At 39.7% G+C, this 17,947-nt stretch overlaps 1 protein-coding gene across 1 annotated transcript in view; it reads left to right on the forward strand.

Annotated features, from left to right (window-relative positions):
- Prkar2b (protein kinase cAMP-dependent type II regulatory subunit beta) overlaps positions 1-17,947 on the forward strand; it is a 62,889-nt gene that overhangs the window by 40,401 nt on the left and 4,541 nt on the right. The window contains exons 4-7 of the mRNA XM_033756765.1: positions 7,744-7,850; positions 10,497-10,650; positions 15,137-15,238; positions 16,933-17,007. Coding sequence (XP_033612656.1) covers positions 7,750-7,850; positions 10,497-10,650; positions 15,137-15,238; positions 16,933-17,007 — 432 coding nt within the window. The 5' untranslated portion in view covers positions 7,744-7,749. The remainder of the gene's footprint in view (positions 1-7,743; positions 7,851-10,496; positions 10,651-15,136; positions 15,239-16,932; positions 17,008-17,947) is intronic.

Raw genomic sequence — 17,947 nt, forward strand, 5'->3', positions numbered from 1 at the left:
AGGAAACAGGGACCTGGTTCAATGCCCAGAGTTGACCTGGATGCTCTCTGAGGCCAGCACCAATTAAGTAACGTTTTACTTATTACATGTTACTCTATCTCTTTTACTCCAGATGCACACATCAGATAGTTCTAAAATCAGTCCTTCATTTTATGCTCAGGGATGGGATTCCATTAGGGATTCTCTCTCTTTGGACTAGGACTTTCCATGGGACAGTTTCGGAGGACCCCAAAACCAGTGCCTGTCAGGTTTTAATGAGTTCATATATGATTGAGGGTCTTGTGAAAATGTAGATGCTGACTCAGTCGGTCTGGAGTGTGGCCTGAGAGTCTGCGTTCGCACAAGATCCCAGGTACCAGTAGTGTGCGGGCCTTCAACACACTCTGAACACTCAGGATTTGAGCTACATGTGAAAATGATTGCGTTCAGTATCTTAGTGCTGCCATGTGTTATTTTGTTTGTCTGCTTTTCTATTCATTAAACCAGTATTTTAGTGCTCAAGCAGTGACTAAGCAATGATGCTCTGGTTTATGTGTGCTAAGGATAAAAAGGCATGAATGAAATAGTTGCTAGTTATACTTTCCTGGGATGTTGCTTGTTCTAGCCTCTAAATTAAATTGTTTTTCTTTGCCATCTGAACCTTAACTCTTTAAAAGCATTGTAAAATTATGCTTGCATTTAAAACTTTAAAAATCTTTTGCTAGAATAGTTTTGAAAGGTGCTTTAATTAAAATGATTATTTTTATAAATGTACGATTGTTTTAGTCTTTCTTCACTGCTCTCCTAAAGGTTTTCAATATATATTTTAAAATCTAGTTTATTGGGGAAGCAAAAGCCCAAACTGCAAATTGTTATTACTGAATGTTTGTAAGGAGAAGCAAACATGCTGACATAATTGTTTCTGAAAGATTATTTTTTGAATTTGAACTTAAACCAGATTGATTTATTTCCCTACTATCTCAAATCCTTTCAGAGATGATGCAGAGTATATTTAAAAATATACATTTATTTTACTTAACAAATTACTACCTGGAGAAAGAAATTTAGCCGCACACATAGCAGAATGAAAGTTTTAAGTTTAGCTCATATATTGGGCAGCCTTTAATTTTTATGATATAACATCATTTGCAGTAGCCCAAATGCATTTTGGTTGAATTACACACTCAGCACATGATCCACTTATCATGTAGCTCCTGTCCAGTAAGTGTTTGACAGCTCCCTTTGTTCCAAGGCTTGGATAAGGTATTGGTGGTCACAGTGATGTTGAGACACGGTTCTTGTCCTCCTGGAACCCATAATTTGATGAGGCCTACAAACACGTGTGTTCATAGACAGCATGCTGATGATAGATGTTGTCGTGTGGTCAGGGTGCTGGGAGAGGATGTGTTGTCTCTTAGACTGCCCTGACAGTTCATAATGCTGGAGGGGCCACTGAGTTTTACCTCAGAAAACAAAAAGGAAGTCATCAGTTGACAAAAGCATAGAATGTTACCATTAGAGCCTACAGTGGACACTGTCTAGTTACGGCAGCTAAGATGTGAGTGCCACGTCTTAAAGGACCTTTCTTGAGTGTCCAGCAGCAGTGAGCACAACTGAAGAGTTTTGAATAGAGGCTACAACAGTCATGTATCCCTGAGTTCCCTTTGGTGGTGATGCCAAGGGTGGAATTAAAGGGGGCAGAGAGGTTGGGAACATCGGCAAGAACAAAGCATGATGAAGCCGTGCCGCCATCCAAGAGGAGAAATGGGCTCAAGTAGGCAGAAGTGAAAAAAGATGGACAGAAAGGAAAATCAGGGTTGGCAGAGCTTGGTACTTGGTGTTTCAATTAACTGGGCCTGAAGGAAAGCACTAGGATGACTGCCTGGGTTTAGCTAGAATGCCTGTGAAGGCAGGGCCTTTTTGGAAGAGGGGAACTTGAAGGAGAAGAAATAGTATGGTAAGTCCTGATTAGCAAGAAGAATGAGCTTGGCTCTGTGTCCCCCATCTCATCTGAATTACTTGAAGTCACTGTTTAGCCTGAAAACCTGTACTTCGTAGACCTCAGAACATTTTTCCCCCAATAGTGCTGTATATTCATATGTGGAACCATAGCAGTTATAATTGTTAAACTCTTTGAAGATATTCTTTTCATGAATATTTTAATGCTTGACTCAGTAGGCCACTTTCCTTCTGAAATATTTCTAATTTGAGGCTAACTGAAATAATTTTCCTGTGCTATATGATAGGCGCTTTCATTAATGCAGAGTCAGTTGTTATTCCTGAAGTGACTCAGAGCTCTTTACTAAGCTCGGTCTTGAATTTGCATTCTGTAAGGGAACTCATGTGGATTTCCTCCAGTGGTTGTCAGTCATCTTGATAAGCCTTTGAATATTAAATATTTCCTAAGTTCTTTTATTCTGTGCATAATTATGGGTAAATCACATTTTGATTGATTAGAAGGACACCTGTCACATAGAGAAGTTTTAAAAGATTATTTTTCTGTATTTTATCAAGAATTTTACTTTTTCAAATATCCATGTATGCATTCTTCAGCTTTATAATTTGGGAACTGTGTTACTTAATTAAAATGCAGATAATTCCAATATAACAAAATATTTAGTACAGAAATTTAATTTATCCTTTTTCCCCCCATTTGACATTTAGAGTTAGAACTAATCAATAAGGCTGATGTTCCTCCTGCCCACCCCAGAGTCAAAATAGAAATAGCAAGTGAAACAAAGTATTAGTAAACCATTTAATCAACCTTCAGAATTTTGATAGGTGACCATATGTTGCCTGAGTGGATGAAATCATTTGGGTAAAAGGATCCCCATGGGGCCAATTAACACCACATCAAGCCTGTTTCACTGCCACACTGACTCACCCTTAGCCTGGCTGCTGGCCCACAAGTAGGTGCCAGAGCTCTCACAGAAACCCAAGGAAGGGATAAAAACCATGCCCTGCAAACATATCTCTATCGCTTTCACAGGTTTTTCTTAGCCCACATGAAGATGCAAAGTTATATTCTCTGTCTGCTTTGTTTTTAAGTTAAGACGCTATAATCAACAGACCTGAAATTTACAAAATTCACAATGAACAAAAGATAGCTCCACCTGTCTCCCAGCAACCCTTGTTCTCAGTTCTAGGCAAGTTCTTTCAGTACGATAATGGGTATTTTCCGGGGTCATGTAATGCATATACAAATATATTCTTTTTAAAAAATCTAGTGGCAGCAAAATCTCTAGTGTTTGCCCTGTTATTTTTTTCTACTTAGTAACATATCAGATTGCAGAGAGCTATGTGGACATAGGTTACTTACTGGGATATGTCCCTGCCAGTAGAGAGTCCCTGTTGTTTTTAAAAATTATTTTCATGAGTGTTAATTGATTTATAAAAGTTTAAAGTGGTAGCTTTTATGTATTACAGAGCTAAACTATACATTTTGTTGTCATCCCACTGTGTTAAAATAGGATCCATGACAGAGAGGCTCCAGAAAACCAAACCATATTGAACAAGAACAAAATTTGCAGGCCTCACATTTCACAATTTCAAAACTTACTACAAAGCTCCCGTAATAAAGTAGTAGTAGTGGCATCGAGATACACATGTAGAACACTAGCATGAAACTGAGAGTTCAGAAATAAACTGATGGATTTATGACCAAATGCTTTTCAACAAGAGTGTGACACCTGTCCACCAAGGAAATAATAATCTCTTTAACAGATGGTCCTGGGACAACTGTATATCCACACAAAAGGAGGAAGTTGGACCCCTGTGCATGACATATACAAAAATTAACCAAAAATGGATCAAAGACCTACCGTACAAGAGCTAACGCTATAAAACTCTTAGAAGAAAGCATAGCAGTCTCATGACCTTGAATTCCTCAGTACCAAAAGCAAGACAAGAGAAATTGAACTTTATAAAAATGAGAAATTTTTAGATAGCATTGAAAAGACAGTCTACAAAATGGAAGACAGTGTTTATAATCATACATCTGATAAGAATCCAGAGCTGAAAAGTATGTAAATAACACAACACAACATCAAAAAATACAAAATCCAATTTTTAAATGGGTAAAATACTTTCTCCTATTCAAGTGGCCAACAAGCACATAGTCGTGAGGAAAATGCAGGCCTCAGCATGGTTAGTCATGAGGAAAATGCAGGTCAAAACCGCAGTGAAATATTACTTCAACCCCACTAGGATAGCTATCATTTAAGGGGGTGCAGATGGTGAGAATGTGAAGTAATAACTGCACATTTGCTAGTGAGAAAGTAGTGTGGTTCAGCTGCTGAGGAAAACTGCTTGATGAAAATTAAATATAAGGCTGGGCATGGTGGTGCATGCCTCGAACCCCCTGTTTTCGGGAGGCTGAGGCAGGAGGCTTACAAGTTCAAGCCTGGACTACATAGTGAGACTCGTCTTTGAAAAAAAGAGTTAAATGTAGAGATATCATATTTTCCAATAATCCTACTCATGGATGTACACTCAAAAGAATTGGGAATACTCAAATACTTACAGTGCTTATAGCAGTACTATTCACAATAACCAGAAGAGAGAAACAACCAGTGTGTGTTGACAAAATGGATAAACAGATTGTAGTATTTACAAACAATGGAATATTATTGGTCTGAAAAAAAATTGTGTCATATGCCCCACAGTGGAGATGAACTTTGAAAACATTACCCTAAGTGAAATAAACCAGACACAAAAGGCCACATACTTTATAATTGCTATATTGAAAGATCCAGAGTAGATAATCTGTCAAGAAAGAAAACAGAAGTGGTTTCTAGGATTAAGAGTACATAAGAATGGCAAGTGGCTGCTTAACGGTTTTCCTTTGGAGTGATGAAACTGTTTTGGAAATACACAAGGGGGCAGTTACACAGCGTGTGGCCACTGCGTTGTTCACTTTTTAAATTATGAGTTTTATAGTATGTGCGTTTTATGTCAGTTACAAAATTGTAGTTCCCTCTCACCACTCCTTTTCAACCTCATACTGGAAGCCCCTAGCTAATGCACTAAGATAAGGAAAGGAAATAAAAGCTGTACTGATTGAGAAAGAAGAAGTACAACTGTCTTTGTTCATAGATGATATGATTATATAAGCAGCAGACCTGTAAAATCACCAAAAAAAACTCCCCAAACTAAAAAAGTGATTACAGCAAGGTTGTAGTATATAATATTAATATATAAAAGCCAATCACTTTTCAACACAGCAAAAAGGAACAAATAGAATTTTAAATTAAAATCAGTACCCTTTATCATCACTAAAAGTGAAATACTTAAATATACGTCTAACAAAATATGTACAAGAGCTATCTGAGGAAAATGACAAAACTCAAACAGAACTAAATAAAATGAAGAGAGAGTCCCATTGGAAGACTCAGTATTGTCAAGATATAAGTTCTTACCAATTCGATCTGTAGATTCAATCCCAATAAAAGCCCCAGTACATTATTTTGTAGATATTGACAAACTGATTCTGTGGTTTGTATCCAGAATAGATAAATCTGGAGAGGTGAAAGACAGAATAGCCAACATAACCTTGAAGGACAAAAATCAGAATTGATACCAGTTTCAAGACTTAGTATAAAGTAATGGTAATCAAGACAATGTGATACTGGCAAAAGAATGATAAATTGATCACTGGAACAGAATTGAGAGCCCAGAAACAGCTTTACATCAATGAACTGATCTTTTACAAAGGAGCCAAAGCAAGACAATGTAGTAAAAATGGTCTTTTCAGCAAGTGGTACTGGGACAACTGGACATCACCTGCCAAAAACAGGAATCTAGACCCTGACTTCATACCCCTCAAAAAAAATTTTAACTCAAAATGGATCACAATCTTAAATGTATAAAACTCCTTGAAGCTAATGCAGGGGAAAGTCTAGGTTTTCTAGGAATGGTGATAGCTTTTTGTTTAGATATTCCACCAAAGGCACAATATATAAAAGTGTGAGAATTGATAAGCTGGGCTTCATTAAAATTAAAAAGTTTGGGGGTCAGGGATTTAGCTCAGTGGTTCTGCCGCCTGCCTTGCAAGCACAAGGTCCCAAGTCCAATCTCCGGTACTGAAAAACAAAAAAAAATTCTGGGCTGGAGATTTAGCTCTGGCACTGCACCTTCCTAGCATCCCCAAGGCCCTGAGTTTGATTCCTGGTACAGAAAAAAAATTTTAAAATTTCTGTGCTGCAAAAGGCACTGTGAACAGGATGAAAAGACAAATCACAGACTGGAAGATGACATTCCTAAGACACATCTGATAAGGATTGTTACCCCAAATACCCCTAAAACTTAACAGTAAGCAAATGACCTGATTTAAAAATGGACCAAAGACCTTAACAGACACCTCACCAAAGAAGAAGCACAGATAAAAGGAAGCATACAAAAAGATGCCCTACATCACGTGGCATCAGGAAAATGCAAAGTAATGAGATGCCACCACACACCTGTCAGAATGGCCAAAATCCAAAACACGGAACCGCCACATCGGTGAAGATGTGGAGTCACAGAACTTCGTTCATTGCTGGTGGGAATACAGCCTCAGTAGAAGGTTTGGCAGTTTCCTACGGAGCTAACCATCTTTGTACCCACGTGCTCCAGCAGTCATGCTCCTTGGTTTTTACTGAAAGGGGTTGAAAACTTAGTGCAAAAACCTACATACAGATGTCTATAGCAGCTTTATTCATAATTGATAAAACTTGAAAGTGGCCAAGATACCCTTTAGGAGGTGAGTGGACAAATAAGCCGTGGTACATGCAGGCAGTGGAATGTTACTCTGCACTGAGCATCAAGTCATGAAAAGATAGAGAGGAACTCTATATGCCTGTTACTGAGTGAAAGAGGCCAATCTGCAAAGGCCTGTATAGTGTATGATTCAAGTTACATGACATTCTGGAAAGGGCAAAACAGCTCGGTGGTCACTAAGAGTTACAGAGGAAGCAAGGACTTTTAGGGCAGTGAAACTACTCTGTGTGATTCTGTAGTAGTGGATATGTGTTATTTTCCATTAGTCCAGACTGAGAACGCACCACACCAGGAGGGAGGCTTAGTGTAAATGGAGACCCGCTGATAGTGGTAGGTCAGTGCATCGCCAGAGTATCCCAGATGCACCCCTCGGGTGGGGAGGTTGATGGGCGCTGGTGTGTGGACTGGGGCCGGGAGCACGCCAGAATCTCTGTGTTCCTCTCCGTTCCGCCGTGAACCTAAAACTGCTCTACAGAGTCTTCTAATGAAACTTACATGTGTAATCTGAATATATTGGTCTGGAGGCCAAACCAAGAGGCTGGGAAGGAGCTGGTGGAGACATTAGCTGGAGTGCAGCATTAAAACCTGCCTTGGAATGACACGTCTGGCAGGGACGGGCTGCTCTGCAGACAGGAGCTCCCTGTCACCGCAGGAACGTTCAGGTGCAGACTTCCACTCAACATGCTGAAGAAAGGGCTTGGGGTTCTTCAGCTGTGTTCTCAGCACCCAGAGATTTTTGCATAGAAGCTTTGGGGACTGAGCCTGAACAGTTGATTTTAATTTCATCTGGAAAGTATGTTTTTGCCAGTAAATATTAAAATTAATGGAAATCAGTATATGAAAAGAAAAAAGAAAGCATGTTCTAGGGCCGGGGATTTAGCTCAGTGGCACTGTGTCTGCCTCACAAATGCAAGGTCATGAGTTCAATCCACTGTACCAAAAAATAACAAAAAAGAATGCATGTTCTGGGTAAACATAAAGTTTATATCTTGTCTTTTTAAAAAATAGGAGCAGATGTCTCAAGTATTAGATGCCATGTTTGAAAAATTGGTTAAAGAAGGGGAACATGTTATTGATCAAGGAGATGACGGTGACAACTTTTATGTGATCGATAGGTAAGTTCTGCCCAAACTCACTACCGATGTGTAAATACCTTTTGTGTAAAATCTCAGTTGTTATTACGACAGCTGGAAAGTTACTGTATGATAGTTGCTATTTCCTCTTATTACTTGCTACATAATTGGTAATGTAAACTTGCAGGGAATACATTATGAAAAGAGGGCCAATTTATAAAGAAATTGATGAGTTTTGGTTAATCTGTAAATCCCAGTCATTAATTTGAGCATCCTTATTTGCTAAATTGATGGAAAAGAGTGTGTAGCAGTATGTAGCACATACCTATTAACAGAATAGAACTAAAATTTTACAAGGCTAGGATATTAGAGAAGGACTTAGTCTGTGTTATTGTGTTTGTAGCAAGCTCTTTTTATTACCTATAACATAAGGATGCTCATGATTTAAAAAGTTCAGACATTTCAAGGGGTAGAGGGTAAAATGACCAGTCTTTCCTTTTTGCTGCATCAGCCTCACCCAGGCAATAGTGAGTCGTTTGTGTCTTTCACATTGTTTGTGCATTATTACATTTGTCTCTTAAAAATGCTTAAGAGAGAAACTATTTTATTTGCTGTTGAAAATCTAATTTCAGACAGCTTCATTTGTGTTTACTTCATCAAAGAACAGTGTGCTTTGTTTGCATGGTGGGTAAAGGATGACTACCACAGGGCTGCAGTCTGCATTGTTTGTTTCTTCCCTGTGTGAAGTGACGCGGAGGGGTCGTTGTGTTGTGGCGGGGTGTCCCTGAGCTCTGCAAGGGAAGCTCTGCAAGGCTGCCCTTGCTTCTGGTGGGGTGTGAGAGGCCTTGCTGATCCACTCCTCTCCCGGGCCCAGCCTCGTTTCCTGCCGCGGCTCTGTGGTGTCTCACACATCGGTCGTGCGTGCTCCGTGGATGACTCCTCCACACCTCATCGCGCCGATGCCTAGTAACCTCCTCCCAAGGCCCTCGCCAGGATTATGAAGTAGAACAAAACCAGTCATCCCATATGTAAATCAGTCATGATTTTGGTATTATTAATAGCTTTTGTCAGTGAAACAACTTAGAAATTCAGTCAGCTATGATTAGTTGTAGGGGACTGGGAGAACTCCAAATACAGTATGGTATTCATCTTTTTTAGTAGGTATTTTTTACTCTCAAAACTGCCTTATTTTTTAATGTTCACCCACTGACAGGTGAAACTTTCAGGCATATGGAAGCGAGAGGGCTTGATTCGGGTCACCCAGCAGCTCAGGGTGGCACAGCCCTCATCTGCCTGTCCACCGCCTCCCTTCCAGACCTTTCCTGGGGTTTGCACTGCTGAGGCCTCGCATTAGCAGGGACAAAATCTGAGTGAAAATTAGCCCACGGTATTCTAGCAAACCTGATGCTATTTCAACTGGAAAGCTCATACGTTTTGCTGTATATTTGATCCTGTACATATGTAAATGTCAAGGACAGTTTCAGTGCAGGAGTATAGTTGGTGCAAGTGGAAGAGTTTTTTTCAAGTTGTACTTGAAAAATAATTGATTCCTGGAACAAATTCTAGAACGTATCTTTGAAATAGTCATTTTGTTCTTGAACTATATTAAAGACCTAATTATTGTATTTTCTTCCTTTCTCATTAATATCTTTTATCTGTTACCTTATATTTCTGTTCTTACTATTTAGTTATCATTTGTAATCCTTTCCTAATCCTAAGTCAATGCCTTTCTTGCCACTGCCCCTCTTTTTCGTTTTTGCTCGGGTTTAGCCAGCAGAGTGAGGCGCTTTCCTTTGTGTTTTCTCAGATGCCTCAGCAAGGTTGTAGCCCTGTTCCCTCTGGCAAAGTGTAGTGCATGAAGGGACAGCCCCGCTACCCAGAGAAGAGTTTGTAGACTGTGGACAAGCGAATGATGTCTTGTTTGCTTAGAAAAAGAACCCCAATTAAGAGACAGGCACAGAAAAACTATAAAAGGATGAGTGAGGATCCTATAGTTAGTCTGGATTTCTGTTACTTTTTGAACTCTAGATTTTGGGTTGACCTCAAGATTGTATAAAGAGCCAGAGAGTAAATATTTGAGGCTTTGTGGACTAATATGATTTCTGTTGCAGCGATTCAGCCCTGACAGTATGAGCAAAACCAGTCACGTAATGCATGAAGTAACAATTCTGTCTGTATTCCAATAAAAGTTCATTTAAAACAGAAGGTAGCCAATCTTTGGGCTGACCACTGCTGTCAATTATAATGGCTCCTAGTGAGTCCTGTGGAATAGGAGCTAACCAGATTGTTCCAGCTCTGTTCTTTTAAAAAAAAAAAAAAATTTCTTCTGATCACAAAATAGTACATGACCATCCCTTGAATATTCCTTACTATTCTTATGCAGTAAGTGCAGTGTTTGACATATGTAGTCTCATATTTTTGTCTTTTATTGCTTAATTTGTATTGTTTAGTTCCATTTTCCCAGCAGGCACACGCAGGCCCCTACTCCAGTCTAGCCGATGGTCTCCTCACGTTCTCATCTGGTAGGGACAGATTAGTACGTACTGCTGCTTTTTTATTACTTGCTGTTATCAGAGCCTATAGGTTGGAAGTAAGATTTTATTGCACAGGACTCATTTCTGAAATAGTTTAAGTGCAATGGGATTTTATTTGAATTACCTTTGCCTCCAATTTACATATGTCCAACAGGGGAACATTTGATATTTATGTAAAATGTGATGGTGTTGGAAGATGTGTTGGTAATTACGACAATCGTGGGAGTTTTGGCGAACTGGCCTTAATGTACAACACACCCAGAGCAGCTACAATCACTGCTACCTCTCCTGGTGCTCTGTGGGGTTTGGTAAGTACAATATTTATCTGTCCTGAATGTTACTTCTTGTAATAGTCATTATGACCATAGCCAGGTAGACACTGTATTTTGATTTTCATAGGTAGCTTTACTTGGGGAATTTACTCAGCCACTGCTGGGCACGAAGATTGTGCTGAGCCCAGAGCTTCATGTCCTCATCCTGCAGTCAGGTCCAGAGCCTGAGATCTGCCAGCCCCAAGGATGACACCAGATCCAGAATGCTTCTCTCGCCCACTCTTACAAATCCTTCAGACAAAGCTCCAGTGCCTTTTCTCTGCCGGCTTTCTGAGCAGTGCACTACAGTTTTAAAGGAGAGGTTGTCAAAGCGCTCTCCCCTGGTCTCAGTGTTGGTATCACCTGGGAGCTTGTTAGAAGTGCGGTCAGGCCTCCATGCACTGCTGGCCTGTGAATCAGGGAGCAGAGAGGGCCTGGCAGTCTGTGTATGAGCAAGTCCTTCAGGTGATTCTGATGTGTGCTAGTTTGAGAAACCACTAGAAATGGATTCTCTTGGCGGTATCAATTGATCTTTGTATTTAAGAGCAGCTGTGTACAGCAGATACTTGGTACCAGTGCTTCTTACCTGGTTGCACATCAGAATTACCTGGTGTTTTGTTTTGTTCTCTTGCCCCTACCACAGACAAATTTAATCAGAATCTCAGCAGTAGGATCTAGACGTGAGTACTAGTTGAGTATCTTTAATTGGAAAATCTGAAATGCTCCAAAATCTTAACAAAGTGTAAGCACTGACAAGATGCTACAAGTGGAAAATAGCACACCTGACTTCATGTGACAGGCCACAGTCAAAACACACATTGCAAATATTGTCTGAAATTAGCTTCAAACTATACATGTAAGGTGTTTGGGAAACAAATGAATTTTGTGTTTAGACTTGGATCTCATCCCCAAGATATCTCATATGTGTGTAATATTCCAAAATTTGAAAAATCTCAAATCTGAAACTTCTGGTCTCAAGCATTTCAACCTGTCTTTAAATAAAATTTCAGTGGTAGCACAAGACTTAAAGGTTGGTTTAAAGCCATACTGTATTTGGGTAAGAGGGTAGAAAGGGAGATCATTTTCTCATGTGATAGGAGGTGAAGTATCAGCTGCTACTAAAGCTGATTCTGGAAGATTGTATTCAAGTGGTGATTCTGAGACTGTGGTAGCCTGCATGTCCTGGGAGTCTGCGATGCACTGCACTCGATCCAGGCTCCGGGTGAGGCCTGCAGTCTGCTCTCTCACCAGCTCCGAGGGATAGCAGTGCTGCCTATTGTCAGACCTCACTTTAAGCAGCACAGACGTAGGCGAGGTTCCCAGTGCGTGCATTTGCTTTAAATTGTGGCGCACAGCCCACCGTATAGTAGCCCACTTTGACATGCATTTATTAGGTTTTCTCAAATTGTTTTGTAGAAAGAGATTGACACGAATGGGAAATTTGTTAACTGTCTCATTTCCAAGGACTGCAGCCTTATAGAATCTGCACATTATTCAGCTGAGCATTTGACTCATAAGTAGATTCAGCTGATAAAAATATCTCTTGATCTGCGAAACAAGACGTTTTGCATTTCTCTGTATTAGAACCAGGCAGTTACTGTGTACTTCCTAAAAATGTGATGAGTTATTTAAGTTGTAGAAAAAAATTGGCATTGTTTCAGGTGGAAGGAAACTCACCATCTGAAGTGTTTTAAGGACTCCCAAAGCCAGCAGAGGAAAAAAACCACACCATAGCAGACCTTGGTCCACAGGAAATGTCTGTGTGTCCTCAAAGAGGCGGGAATAGTGTAGCATCTGCTATGACCTGTGCTGCTGAGGAAGTGGTGACCTCTAGTGGGGGTGCCCACCTGGGTCGGATTGTCACCCACCAGGGGAACTCCTCACACGTCCTGGGTGCAGGATGAGAGATTTTCAGGCTGGCCCCTTTTAATATTGAGTCTTCAGCCCTGGTGGAAACCTTAATTAGGTAGAGAAACTCAGGATTTCCGAGGGGGCAGAATACATCAGCTCCCGAGAAACATTTCGAAGAAAGTTTTGGTGGTCCAGACATGGTAAAGTGTATGAAAGGGGGCAGTTTGTGATAATCATCTTTTGGTACATATGCAAATGCAATAGCTTTTATAAAAATTATGCTAATTAGCATAGTTGCTTAATATTTTAGTCTGCTTTTTAATAGCAACTGGCATAACCTACTCCTTCTTAGGGAAAGTTGAGTAGAAAAGTTTAAGGTTAACAGACTGGACCTCTGCATAGAAGTGGGAATGTAAAGAGACCAAGTCCCAAGAGAGCCTGGCTCTATGCTCGGTTCCTGTTGTCCTCAAGAGATCAGCTGATCTGCATGACTGTGCTAAGGGTCAGGGTGACCGTTATTGAAATGCCTAGGATGAAAGCATTTGAAGTTGAACTTTGGGCTTTATATGCCACAGCAGGTGTGAAGAGTGGGCCATTAATAGAAAATTCTTCCTGAAAGGTGTAACTCACAGTTATCTCTAAATTGCTGAACTATTTCAGGTCTTTTCTGTTTTGCAATGAACTTTATCTACAAAATGGTAGTGTACCTGGTTTCCAAATGATTATATAATCAGAATCTCTTGGGCGGCTTCTGTAATGTAGCGCTTATTAAGCCTGACATGTGGAGATTTTGAGTCACTAAAGTCTAGGATCTCAGAAACCACTGCAGCTGATTCTGTTACAGAGGCAGATTTAGAAATGATTTTAATATTTTTCCTGAATTATCTTATGATTTATTTCTCTTTGAGAAATTATTAAGACTCAAATCCAAATTACAGGCAGTATCAAAATGGTAATAAATTCAGCTGAGGAACAAGCAGGCTGTTTGATTTGCTAGTGTCTTAGTCTGTTTGGGCTGTTAGAACAAAGTAGAATGGGTAGCTTACCAGACATTCATCCCTCACAGTTCTGGAGGCCAGGAAGTCCACAATTCAGACACCAGAAAATGTGTCATCTGCTTCCTGGTTCAGATGTGGCCACCTTCCCAGCGTGTCCTCATTTGGTGCAAGGTCCAGCCAAGGCAGGTCTCCAGGGCCTCTTTCACCTCCCAAAGCCCCCACTCCCTAATACACGTAGCATTGAAGGTGAGACATTCAACAAACCAGTTTTAGGGGGACATAAATGTGTCCATCACACTTAAATATTTATGTCCATACTTCAATTTTCTGCCAGTTATTGGGGACTGAAACTAAGACCTTTGCATTTTGCCCTTTTTTTCTTTTTGGGCTAGGGAGGTCTCACTAAGTTACCCAGGCTGGGCTTGAACTTGTGATCCTCCTGCCTCGGCCTCCAAAATGTTGGGATTACAGACTTACACCATCATGCCTGACCAGGATTTTTCTTCATCACACTCCTAGTACATTTAAATTCAGCTTTAATATGATTGCATGATAACATCTTGGTTTTATTAAAATGGTGTGATTATTCATCAGTGAATGCCAAACTCTGATTAATGGGGCTTTTGTTAAAGAATTAAAATAATATTTTGTGAGATTTCGTTCAGAAAATAATTTTAGAGAAATAATTTTAGGGCTGGGGATTTGACTCAGTGATTCCACCTCCTGCCTCTCAAATGTAAGGTCCTGAGTTTGATCCCCGGTACCAAAAAAAAAGAATGAAAAGAAATAATTTTGAGCTGTTATTAAAAATTTGCCTAGTTCCTTAGTTCTGCATCTTTTGGATCATATAGTATGAATACAAATAAGGACTTTAGATTTTACACATGGTAAGCTCTAGTATTATATATTATTCAAGAAAGTGCAATTTCTCTGTGCTTTCACATTTTTAAAAAGGAAAATGCTAGCACACTGTAGATAAGGAAAAGAACCTAGAGTGAGTAAATACTTTTTAAAGGCTTCTCTTACATTATGAATTTATGATTAAATTTTTCTAGTAGCATTTTTATATGATTTCTAGTCTGCTTTAGGAGAAACAAACATCAGTACTGTACATGTATTTATGTGTCTTCTCTGAAGAAGTCACTCAAGACTTTCAGTTTACTTTTTATAAAAACGCTGGTCGTTGGGCCGGGGATTTAGCTCAGTGGCGCATGGTCATGAGTTCTATCCCCGGTACCACCCCCACAAAAATGCTGGTCGCTTTCCACCTATTTCCTGCTGCAACCCTTATGGCTGCCATCCCCAGTAAAAGAACACAGCCCTGTTTTTTACAGTGGCGTGACAGCGCCTCCTTGTGGTTATAGCCAAACGTGTTGGTCACATTTTGTTAGAAATACATACAAGTAAATTAATGCTTCCTTTATAAGAAAATGAAATTATTTTATCAGGTTCTGCAGTAACATTTTGTACCTGAAGAAAGAAGAATCTGAACTGAGTTGATTTGAAAGTATAATGATGTTAATCTTTTATGTTGAAAACTTCAGTTATTGTTTCTTGTAGGGAATAAAATATTCAGAATTTTTTCCTCCATGAATTTACATTTTAACTCTTCGTTTTTTATATTCTACTTCTAGGACAGGGTAACCTTCAGGAGAATAATTGTAAAAAACAATGCCAAAAAAAGAAAAATGTATGAAAGCTTTATTGAGTCACTGCCGTTCCTTAAATCTTTGGAGGTAAGTATATGCTTTTACTCTGCTTCAGAACTTCTGTTTTGTTAGAAATAGTTCTACAGAAAAATTTCTTTGAATGAAAATCTATTGGAAAGCACCAAATGGTGATGTTTGGTTTTATAATTCAGTATTTTTTTTTTACTGCCTATAACTGCATTTGTTTTGTTATTTATAAGGAGCAGGATCCTAGCCAGCGTCTATAACAAATTTTATATGTGATCTTTAGCTAATATCAGATTTGATCAGATCAATGTTGGCAAGATCCACTAGTTGAAGCTTCAAGGGAGGAGTTATCTAAATACTGATTGTTTTCACTTCTTGTTTATTCCCCTTTTCCTTTCCCCCTTAAAACGAATGTCTCAGGTCCTACCCTTGCTCTCATTGCCTCTCAAGTTAAGGTGAATGTTTCATATCCCGTGGTTTGGCATACTGTGTATACGCTGATACCTTTTAAAGTTGACATTGCTGCCACCTGGTTATTTAACATCTCCCACCAGGTGTCTTAACAGACGTCTCAGACCTGCCACCTCCCTGATCTCCTTTTCCCTGCCATCCCAGTGGCTGGCAACACCATCCTTTTGGTGTCTTAGGGAGGCCCTTGGGGTTTGCTCTTACCCCTCTGTGTTCCCCACCCATGACCAACCTGATAGTGACCTTAGCTGCCCTATTTTTAGAATATATTCCGAACCTGGTCCTTTCCCACCAACTTCACCCCTGTTATCTCCTGTCTGGGCTGTGGTCCTGGCTTGTAATTGTTGTGTGCATAATGCTCCTCGGCCCGGGTCGTGGAGTCCTCTGTGCAAGCCTCTCTGCCCAGCACTCGATGGCTGTGATCCTGTTTTCCACTGCTCCCTCTCATCATCTTGTCCTAGACACACGGCTTCCTGCTGTTGCTCACACCCGCGGCCCTCACCTATTTCGGGGCCCGCATCATGCCATCTGTGTGCAGTGTCCTCCTACACAGCCTGTGGCTCATTCCCTCATCACCTGCATTTCTTGGCCCAGATGTCTCGTGAGTGAGACTTCCTGCTTATGTTTTTATCTCTGAAAGTAGAAACTCGTTAGCCTAAAAAGTCAGCTTTACTTTCTTTCTATACATCACTGTTAATGAATTTATACATATTTTAGTTTCATGTTTGAAATATTTTAGTCGTTAAAGAGGGGCAGTTCTTTGTACCTACTACGTGTTTCTGCATAGCCATGTTTCTCCTTTTTAATGTCTGTTGGATTGTTAGGTCACGCCTGGTAGCGTTTTGGCTGCACTACAGAATGCATGTTAGGCAGCTGATCTCCTCCAGCAGCTTAGCTCTTTAAATAGAAGTGGATTGGGTGGAAATCCAATGCCTTCAGAGCTAGGCCAGTAACATGAAGAAGAAAACCAAGCCAGGAGGGACTCTGGTGAATTGGAGAACATGTGCTCCCGCTAGAGAAGCAGCTGCTATTCCACCATAGTTTTATTGTTGTCATGTAGAAATTTGAGCTGAGAGTGGCTAAATCTTCTAATTTTTCAAGAATGGCTAGAAATACAAATTTGTGTATTTTAAGATCCTGGCAGTAATGTAACAAACACATACAGTCTACACACTGCTGCATGATGATTTTGCTATAGGCTACCACTTTTCAACCTGTATAACCAGTAAGATTACCAAATTATTGTGTATCTACTTAATGCTGTCTTTTTTTTTTTCTTTTGGTAGGTTTCTGAACGCCTGAAAGTAGTAGATGTGATAGGCACCAAAGTATACAATGATGGAGAACAAATCATTGCTCAGGTATAATTCTTTTTTGGTACTGAGGATGGAACCCTCTGGGGGTTCTAGGCAAGCGCTGTACTCCTGAGCTACATTCCCAGCTCTTAAATATTTTTAAGTATAGTTTAGCTTAGTGTTATATTCTAAAATATTTTTATACATATATATCTTAATAACCTTGGTTTCTATAGGTAGTATTTAGTGGTAGATTAAATGAATATGACTTCTACCAAATGGCCTGCAAAATGGTTTAATTTACAGCTACTAAGCTATTTGAATATTTTCGTTTATATGAATAGCTCCTGATATACATGTAGTAAACCATCAAATGGCTTTCTGCATAGTTTTGTAATACATGACGTGAAGAGTACATGTTAATATGAGGAGTAAGATATCCTTTATAAGAGAGAAGCGGGTGAGTGTTCTGTGAGATCAGTAAGAGCCCTGAAGTCCATGGGAGATAACGTGGAGTTCTCCCTGGTCTGGTCATGATGAGGCCCCACAAGGTTCTCCACAGATAACATTCACCAAGAAGAGGACGCTGCACCGTTCCCTGGGCTGGTTTCCAAGCACTAAATATTAAATAAACTTGTTCTTTAACCCTTGATGTTTTCCTAAGATCCCATTTGGAACCAATGATATTACATACCTCAGTTAGCATAGAGTTACTAAAAATTGGGATTTATGACGTTAGTTGAAGTTCACAGCTTGCAATCAGTAGCACTTTTTTATTTCTTAGTTATATTTTTGAAGCAGTGAGTACATGATTTAAATGGATTTTTAATAGATTCTGTGATTTTTAAAATCAGCATTGTACTGCATTATGCTCTTTATCAGAATGATTGTTTCTTTATATGTGAAACAAAATTCAGGCTCTGTAAGACTGAGGAAAAAAATCATGGTTCAGAGGCCAATAAGTAAATCTCTCAACCTCACTCCCTATCCAGTGTGTGTGTGTGTG

The sequence above is a fragment of the Fukomys damarensis genome, unplaced genomic scaffold (assembly GCF_012274545.1).
Source record: "Fukomys damarensis isolate Sample0158 unplaced genomic scaffold, DMR_v1.0_HiC HiC_scaffold_4, whole genome shotgun sequence".
Lineage (NCBI taxonomy): Eukaryota > Metazoa > Chordata > Mammalia > Rodentia > Bathyergidae > Fukomys > Fukomys damarensis.